Source organism: Salvelinus alpinus, chromosome 9 (assembly GCF_045679555.1).
Source record: "Salvelinus alpinus chromosome 9, SLU_Salpinus.1, whole genome shotgun sequence".
Classification (NCBI taxonomy): domain Eukaryota; kingdom Metazoa; phylum Chordata; class Actinopteri; order Salmoniformes; family Salmonidae; genus Salvelinus; species Salvelinus alpinus.
The window spans coordinates 84,780,994-84,790,561 of record NC_092094.1 but is presented as its reverse complement, the minus strand read 5'-3'; the positions used below and the strand labels follow the sequence as shown (position 1 = coordinate 84,790,561).

The 9,568-nt window shown below is 41.4% G+C and overlaps 1 protein-coding gene across 1 annotated transcript; it reads left to right on the top strand.

Moving 5' to 3' along the window:
* The first annotated feature begins 3,812 nt into the window (after window positions 1-3,812).
* LOC139530834 (iron-sulfur cluster assembly 2 homolog, mitochondrial-like) lies at window positions 3,813-8,767 on the top strand. The gene is made up of 4 exons (XM_071327569.1): window positions 3,813-3,976; window positions 6,610-6,784; window positions 7,007-7,122; window positions 8,159-8,767. The coding sequence occupies exons 1-4, from the start codon at window positions 3,828-3,830 to the stop codon at window positions 8,331-8,333; spliced, it is 615 nt and encodes a 204-aa protein (XP_071183670.1). The 5' UTR covers window positions 3,813-3,827; the 3' UTR covers window positions 8,334-8,767.
* The last annotated feature ends 801 nt before the right edge of the window (window positions 8,768-9,568 follow it).

Genomic DNA, 9,568 nt, shown 5'->3' with positions numbered 1-9,568 from the left:
GCACAAAAAGAGGGTGAAGGAGAGAGAATGCTCACAGAGCCACAAGCGCGCCCAAAAAGGGATGTGAAGCCACCAGTGGCTGAAAGACTATGTTACGTGAAGAGAAAACATACTGTTGGGACCATACCCAGCAAAAAGAGACTGTACCTAAGTTAATGTTCATACTGTGTGATTTAATGCTTTCATACTGTTTCAGGATGGGAAGTAGCATATTAGAGAATAATACTGGTTTCCAAATGGCATTTCAGTTATGCTTCAGTGGTTATGCATGTTGAGTTCTTGTTCATGGGAGAGGGGAAGATGTAGTAGGATGTCCCTTGGGGGTATCCGTACCTATGTAGGACATGCGAGGGTTAGGTTAATAAACAGGCTGGAGCTAGAACCTTGTTGTCGCGCGTCCTTATTTTAGATCATACTACAATTTTAAACCAGATTAAGCATGTTTGTAAGGTGCCTGATACCTCTGATACACCCCGATATGCTTTAATCATTATTTTGTTTCATCTCGGTCTGATAAGGTGTTTCTTGAATGGAGGGAGAAGGGACTGGCCACAATGGAAGACTTCTACATAGATAAGCAATTAGTATCATTCATCCAATTAGAATAAATTAAATCGCTCCCATTCACATTTTTTCTGTTACTTACAAGTCAGGCACTATATCAAAGGGGAAATTCAAAATGCTGACACCCTCCCTGTACAACATTCGTTTTATGATTTGTTACAGCGCCCTCCCAATTCAAAACACCTCATCTCACCTTGTCTCCTTTTTCTCCAACTACACAGAGGCCTCTACTAGCCATCTCAAGGAGACCTGGGGTAAAGAGTTAAATATTGCGATCTCAGATGATCTATGGGGGGAAGCCCTGTCAAGAATTCCCTCCTGTTCCATCAATGCCAGATATCATTTGATACAATACAAAGTCGTGCATAGACTTCATTACTCCAAAACCAAATGACATAGAATTTACCCCCAGGTCTCCCCACTGTGACAGGTGTAAAGCCTCAGAGGGTTCCTTAACTCGTCTTTTTTGGCTCTGCCCCATACTCAATAATTATTGGAGGAACATCTTTGATTGGTACTCAAAGTTATATGAGAGGGCCTGACCCTGAAGCAGAACTCACTCGCTTTGGCTGCTCAGAGTCAGTTTTAAGATCGTCCTTTGAGGAACCACAGGCTCTGATGTTTGGAATGGTGGCTGCTAAAAAAATGATCCTCACAGAATGGAAGTAGCCCACACCCGTTGCTTCAGTAGATGGCTAGCAAAAATTATTAACACCATTAACTCCTCCAGCAGATATCTCAAGGTTTGGGTTCTGTTTCTGGACAAAGACTGACTGAAAACTGACTAGGATCACTTACTGTTGTTGTGACTCATTGTTGCTCTAATCTTGTCCCATGTCTTGCCTAAGCAATACCAGCAGCTGTATTTTTATTTTATTAGTATTTTTTTCCGTGTGCGCTTTTGTTTTGTACAAAATTGCAAAAGAAAATCCTTTAAAATAAAATATATTAAATGTAAAAAAAAAAGAAAAAAAGAATGATGGAGGCCACTATGTTCTTGGGTACCTACAATGCTGCAGACATTTTTTTGGTACCCTTCTCCAGATCTGCGCCTCGACACAATCCTATCTCTGAGCTCTACGGACAATTCTTTCGACCTAATGGCTTGGTTTTTGCCCTGACACGCACTGCCAACTGTGGGACCTTATATAGACAGGTGTGTGCCTTTCCAAATCATGTCCAATCAATTGAAAAGTCAAGTGGTCTGAATACTTTCCGAAAACACTTCAGAAAGTATTCAAACATACAAGTATTCATTTTGTTACGTTATAGCCTTATTCTAACATTGATTAAATAAATAAAAATCCTCAATCTGTGTTACAGCCTGAATTCAAAATTGATTAAATAAAAAACACCTATCTACACCCAATACCCCATAATGACAAAGTGAAAACATGTTTTAGACATTTTTACAAATGTATTTTTTGTATTGAAAATAAGAATACAGAAATATCTCTGGGATGCTGGCCTTCTAGGCAGAGTTCCTCTGTCCAGTCTCTGTTCTTTTGCCCATCTTAATCTTGTCTTTTTATTGGCCATTCTGAGATATGGCTTTTTCTTTGCAACTCTGCCTAGAAAGCCAGCATCCCAGAGTCGCCTCTTCAATGTTGACATTGAGACCGGTGTTTTGCGGGTACTATTTAAGGAAGCTGCCAGTTGAGGACTTGTAAGCGTCTGTTTCATAAACTAGACACTAATGTACTTGTCCTCCTGCTCAGTTGTGCACCGGGGCCTCCCACTCCTCTTTCTATTCTGGTTAGAGCCAGTTTGCGCTGTTCTGTGAAGGGAGTAGTACACAGCGTTGTACGAGATATTCAGTTTCTTGGCAATTTCTCACCTTCATTTCTCAGAACAAGAATAGACTGATGAGTTTCAGAAGAAAGTTCTTTGTTTCTGACCATTTTGAGCCTGTAATCGAACCCACAAATGCTGATGCTCCAGATATTCAACTAGTCTAAAGAAGGCCAGTTTTATTGTTTCTTTAAATCAGTACAACAGTTTTCAGCTGTGCTAACATAATTGCAAAAGTTTTCTAATGATAAATTAGCCTTTTAAAATGATAAACTTGGATTAGCTAACACAACATGCCATTGGAACACAAGAGTGATGGTTGCTGATAATGGGCCTCTGTACGCCTATGTAGATATTCCATAAAAAATCAGCCGTTTCCAGCTACAACAGTAATTTACAACATTAACAATGTCTACACTGTATTTCTGATCAATTTGATGTTATTTTAATGGACAGAAAATGTGACTCCAAACTTTTGAACGGTATATATACAGTACCATTTAAACGTGTGGACACACCTACTCATTCCAGGATTTTTCTTTATTTTATACTGTTAGAATGTTTTGCAATTGCCTGCCATAGCCCCCCCCCCCCCAAATGTAAACATTGGCTGGTTGGGGTCGCGAGAATTTTCAGATATCCAAATGGGGTCGTGGACGAAAAAAAGTTTGGCAACCCCTGGTCTACAGTAACAAATCCATCAATCCAACAGTCACTTGTTAACTACCGTTCTATCTTCGTTTGAATATACACCGATATAATAAGTTGTGAAAAATCTATATTAGGCGAACAAAACAACTTTTTAATACATACCGCTTGCGTCCTTCAGGCACAGATAGAACAATAAGCCAGATATTTCACCGGATGTATTAATGTGAAGCATTCCAGCCAGCATCTGGTTGGCGTTTCCACTCACTACCAAATATGGTGATGAGAGGAAGCCCTAGTTGCCGGCAGTGGGAGAAGATTGAGCGATATGGATTTTGGCCGAAATTCTGCACATTTTCTCATCGATGAAACATTTGATCACCCATACAGTTTTTTTGTTGCCAAAACTGGAATCTGTGTTTTGTAGACTACCCTTTGTCAACGTTTCTAAAAAGTGTGTTGTTTAGAAGGAGTGCAAGGGCGAATTGCGTTACTGCACACGCGCACTTCGCAGAGTAGGTATTCCCTAACAGAAATATGCAAATAAATGCTAGAACGCGACAATAGGATCTCACTAGCTCGTTCTTGACTCTGCCCACCTCCTTGCTTGTTCTGCCCACGATAATTCATTTTCTCCCATTAGAAACGACAGGCTCTGGTCTATCTTGGGTTACTTATAAAAAAAAATCTTTGCTTCAGGTGCAGGCCCACAGACACTCCTTGTCACAGGAAACTGTCGCGAATCTACAAGGTCCGCTGACTGGCGTTGAAAGTAACGAATCAGATATTTTATATATTGCACGGTAGGCGTTTCTTATGACGTCATGACCAATCGTTTTTCGTCTCTTGATCTGACGCCGCAGTTCTCCATGTTGGGGGTGGGCTTTCTAGCTACAGTGTTACGGAAGATGTCATTCGTTCTTCGAGGAGCTATGTTGAGTGCGACAAAGACAAGAGCATGGACCCTTGCTAGGTATACAATAAGCAATTCTATGGGTATTGAAATATAAGGGAATTGTTTAAGAAGGCATATAAACAACTTAATTCTGTCCATTCCGCTCTCTTAACATTACAGCATTGGTTATCATTTTGGGTCAATCAAGCTTTCATCATCTAACGTTAGCTACGTAAAAGTTTGATTGCTGTCAATAAAACATTGTCCTACCATCTAATCAGACAAATACTTTGGACTTAGTCAACGTTGTGTGTCTTGATCTAGCTACACATGGGTCGAGCCAGCTCTCATGATCCACTGAGCCTTTATGCATGACCCCAAGGCTGGACCCATCGCTATAGGCTTTGGGAAACAGGTTGGACTCCCAGAGTTGTGCATCGTTCTGGTGGGTGGCGATGAAAAAAAAAACTTACCACAATACTAACCAACAGACAGGTTGTGTTCCAAAGCTAATGCCTCGTGTTATCGCATTTTGGTACTCCGGAAATACATGAATTTCCAATGGAACGTTGCGTTTCCCTCGCAAGAGCAGTTGCATTGTGTTCTGTGGTTCCTATGTTGGATGTATCCAACGTATGTGTAGACGGCTTGACAGAAATGGTAGCAGAAGGTGAATGTTGAACTTCTGATGATGCTGCGTATTATTTTGCGCAAAACTCTATTGGTGTGATCAAGGGGTAACGCCTCGATCACACTGACAGTGTCTCACATTTTGGTACACCAGAATTACATTAATTTCCAATAGAATGCTGTGTTTGCCTTGTAGTATTGCGTTCTATGTGGTACCTACATTGGATTTATCAACATATGCGTCAAACTGTAAGCGTAGAATTTTGCACAGACGCTCTTTTAATTTTATTTTTTTTACCTTTATTTAACTAGGCAAGTCAGTTAAGAACATATTCTTATTTGCAATGACAGCCTACCAGGGAACAGTGGGTTAACTGCCTTGTTCAGGGGCAGAACAACAGATTTTTACCTTGTCAGCTCGGGCATTTGATCCAGCAACCTTTCAGTTACTGGCCCAACGCTCTAACCACTAGGCTACCTGCCACCCCTTCCCTGCAGCGAACGCCTCGATCACACCGATAGCGTCTTTGTGAAAAATGGTACGCAGCATCATCTGGATATGTGTGCAACAAAAGTTAAACATTCACCTTCTGCTACCATTTCTGTCAAGCATACAGTTTGACGCATAAGGGTTCCATTGGAAATTAATGTACTTCTGGTGTACCAAAATGCCATGACACTATCGGGCATAAGTAGTAGTAACTAGTAGACTGCACTGCTATCAGTCTAACGTTAGGCCTTATATGTCCGTAGTAGAGGCATAGAGTTGCATTAATTTGTACTTAGTTGGTCAGCATTAACTAGTTGAATAGTTTTTATTTGGATGAAGAAATTGTAACTAACTACACTATATATACAAAAGTATGTGGACACCCTTTCAAATGAGTGGATTTGGCTATTTCAGCCACACCTGTTGCTGACAGGTTTATAAGATTTGAGCACATAGCCATGCAGTCTCCATAGACAGATATTGGCAGTAGAATGGCCTTACTGAAGAGCTCAGTGACTTTCAATGTGGCACCGTCATAGGATGCCACCTTTCCAACAAGTCAGTTCGTAAAAATGTTGCCCTGCTAGATCTGCCCAGGTCAACTGTAAGTGCTGTTATTCTGAAGTGGAAACGTCTAAGAGCAACAATAGGAGCAACAACAACGGAGCCGCGAAGTGGTAGGCCACACAAGCTCACAGAATGGGAACCCCGAGTACTGTCCTCTGTTGCAACACTCACTACCGAGTTCCAAACTGCCCTGGAAGCAACGTCAGCACAATAAATGTTCGTCGGGAGCTTCATGAAATGAGCAGCCATGGAAGCGTCGGCTGGAGTGGTGTAAAGCTCACCGCAATTGTACTATGGAGCAGTGGAAACACGTTCTCTGGAGTGATGAATCACGCTTCACCATCTGGCAGTCCAATGGACAAATCTGGGTTTGGCGGATGCCAGGAGAACGCCCCCTGCACGAATGGATAATGCCAACTGTAAAGTTTGGTGGAAGAGGAATAATGGTCTCGGGCTGTTTTTCATGATTTGGGCTAGGCCCCTTAGTTCCAGCGAAGGGAAATATTAACACTACAGCATACAGTGACATTCTAGATGATTATGTGCTTCCAACTTTATGAAAACAGTTTGGGGAAGGCCCTTTCCTGTCTCAGCATGACAATGCCCCCGTGCACAAAGCAAGGTCCATACAGAAATGGTTTGTCGAGATCGGTGTGGAAGAACTTGACTGGCCTGCACAGAGCCCTGACCGCAACCCTGCCAAACACCTTTGGGATAAATTGGAACCCTGACTGCGAGCCAACATCAGTGCCCGACCTCACTAATGCTCTTGTGACTGAATGGGCGCAAGTCCCTGCAGCAATGTTCCAACATCTAGTGGAAAGCCTTCCCAGAAGAGTGGAGGCTGTTATAGCAGCAAAGTGGGGACCAACTCCATATTAATGCCCATGATTTTAGAATGAGATGTTTGACGAGCAGGTGTACACATACCTTTGGTCATGTGGTGTATATTCAAAGTGAGTGATGTGTATGTCTTGAGCATCTTTGGTACTCTGATTTGACTGAATAATTATATTTATTTTAGGGCCTCTGCTCCCCTTGTCACCAATGTGGGCCAACCGGTATTACTGAGATGTCCCCAAAGGTCACAACCCCTCTACACAGATTTCTCTCGATTAAGCAGCACATCAGCCGAAGAGAAACCAGCAGAGTCCAGTCCAGTTGAAGAGAAAGTATACCTCAGTGCATCATGTGTTCAGGTTAGGGCAATTATTCACTCAAATTACTTACACGTCATGTACAATATATATAATGTAACTTCTCATTTGAAATAATTCCCATATGTGTGGACTGTAAAGTTCTACTGTTTTTCTCACTCACTTTCACTTTCATCAACACTGTGGTGGATGATCAAGTGATACAAGGGCACTCCACAATGTCAAGGACTGACATAATTACCCTCTTCTCTGTGTGTTGTTAAGAGGCTAGAAGAGATCATGGATAAGGGAGAGTACCTGAGAATACAGGTGGAAGGGGGAGGCTGCTCTGGGTTCCAGTACAAGTTTATCGTTGACAGTACTAGGAACGAGGATGACAGGTAATTGTCATTGATTGATTGTCCCTCTGTAATCATTCAAGAAGAACTCATTATGAATGAACTATTTAATGTGTTGAATGGCATGCAGCAGTAACACAATTATTTGTGCTAACACAATCATTATCTCAAATCAAATTTTATTGGTCACATACACATGGTTAGCAGATGTTATTGTGAGTGTAGCGAAATGCTTGTGCTTCTAGTTCCAACAGTGCAGCAATATCTAACATGTAATCTAACAATTCCAAAACAACTACCTAATTCACACAAGTCTAAGTAAAGGAATGGAATAAGAATATATACATATATGGATGGGCAATGACAGAGTGGCATAGGCAAGATGCAATAGATGGTATAAAATACAGTATATACATATGAGTGATGCAAGGTATGTCAACATTATTAAAGTAGAATTATTAAAGTGGCTAGTGATCCATTTATTAAAGTGGCCAATGATTTCAAGTCTGTATGTAGGCAGCAGCCTCTCTGTGTTAGGGATGGCTGTTTAACAGTCTGATGGCCTTGAAATAGAAGCTGTTTTTCAGTCTCTCGGCCCCAGCTTTGAGTCACCTGTTCTGACCTTGCCTTCTGGATGTTAGTGTGGTGAACAGGCAGGGGCTTGGGTGGTTGTTGTCCTTGATCTTTTTGCCATTCCTGTGACATCGGGTGCTGTTGGTGTCCTGGAAGGCAGATAGTTTGCCCCCGGTGATGCGTTGTGCAGACTGCACTACCCTCTGGAGAGCCTTGCGGTTGTGGGCGGTGCAGTTGCCGTACCAGGCGGTGATACAGCCTGACAGGATGCTCTCAATTGTGCATCTGTAAAAGTTTGTGAGGGTTTTAGGTGACAAGCCAAATTTCTTCAGCGTCCTGAGGTTGAAGAGGCGCTGTTGCTCTTTCTTCACCACACTGTCTGTGGGTTTGTATATCTGATCATTACACTGTGTTACGTGCTATCTCTCTGTCCTCAATCCCTTCGAATGCCCCTTTTTTAATCCATTCTAAACTCTTTCCACTGCACCCCATTTTTTTCTCTCAGGGTGTTTGAGCAGGGAGGGGTAGGGATCATTGTGGACCAAGATAGCCTGGAGTTTGTGAAAGGCTCGACACTGGACTATACTCAGGAGCTGATCCGCTCCTCCTTCCAGATGCTGAAGAACCCCCAGGCAGACCACGGCTGCTCCTGCGGAACCTCCTTCTCAGTCAAGTTATGAGTCTCGGCCTGAGGCTTTCAGCTCTCAAACCCTCATCCCCTACATCCCTCACTAAGTCATCAAATTATATAGTCAGAGACCGTGTTCTCATGGTTGCATAAGTTATTACACAATTCACAGACGATCCTTGTAGCAACTCAGCAACTAAAAACATTGACAGACTGGTGTATCTTTAGGTACAGTATGCTTGGTTACAAATTAAACTAAGTGGATGAGAATCTGAGATTTTCTTGGATACAAAGAGATGTATTGGTTTTCAAGTGTTACATTTCACTACAATATAAAACTGTCTTATTGATTCATTATACATTTATACTAAATGAAGACTATGCTTTGGAGTGGTTTGAATGCGCAAGAGTGTATCCTGTACCTAGATGTGTTTGTATATGTAAAGAATGGTTTCATATCTCTAACAATAAAACGTGTTAAAAGGATGTTACATGGCTTTTTTATTTGGGATCAAATTTATGCTTGTGTATGTAAACTGGTCATAGAGTACCACAGTATGAGTCATAATACCCATAAAACCTAGCGGTTCCAATTGTTTTTCCACCATTACTTTTTCCCATAGGGGATTTTAGAAACACTTAAAATAAGGGCTGTGTTTCATGTAGGCTTACCCTCATGACGTTTTGATAACTGTAAATCCCACTAGGACAAGGTTATTTATCAATATATTTGCCTGGATTAACCCCGCAAAAATGAAACGCAAATTAGCTGCTAATATGGCTATGATAAAGAACTACAAATGCCATGATGATCTGGACGAGACTGTCGAATCGAGGCAAAGGTAAGAATCTCTGGATTAACTATCTAATGTTAGTTAAATGTAATAATGAATAAATTGGCAAAATGTCTTTAAATTGACAATTATGTGAACTATCTTGTGCTAGTTTTAAATTGACACAATACCTGTTAGCAAAAGTGTCAGCTAGAGATGACGTGCAGGACCTTGCAGGGAGTTGTAGTTTTGCATGATGCAAATGGTATTCACACCAGATACTGACAGATTTTCTGATCCACACCCCACCTTTTTTTTAAGGTATCTGTAACCAACAGATTCATATCTGCATTCCCTGTCATGTGAAATCCATAGATTGGGGCCTAATGAATTCATTTGAATTGACTGATTTCCTTATATGAACTTTAACTCGGGAAAATCTTTGAAATTGTTTCATGTTGTGTTTATGTTTTTGTTTAGTGTATTTACCCATTGAATTGGGAGCTTTCTGATT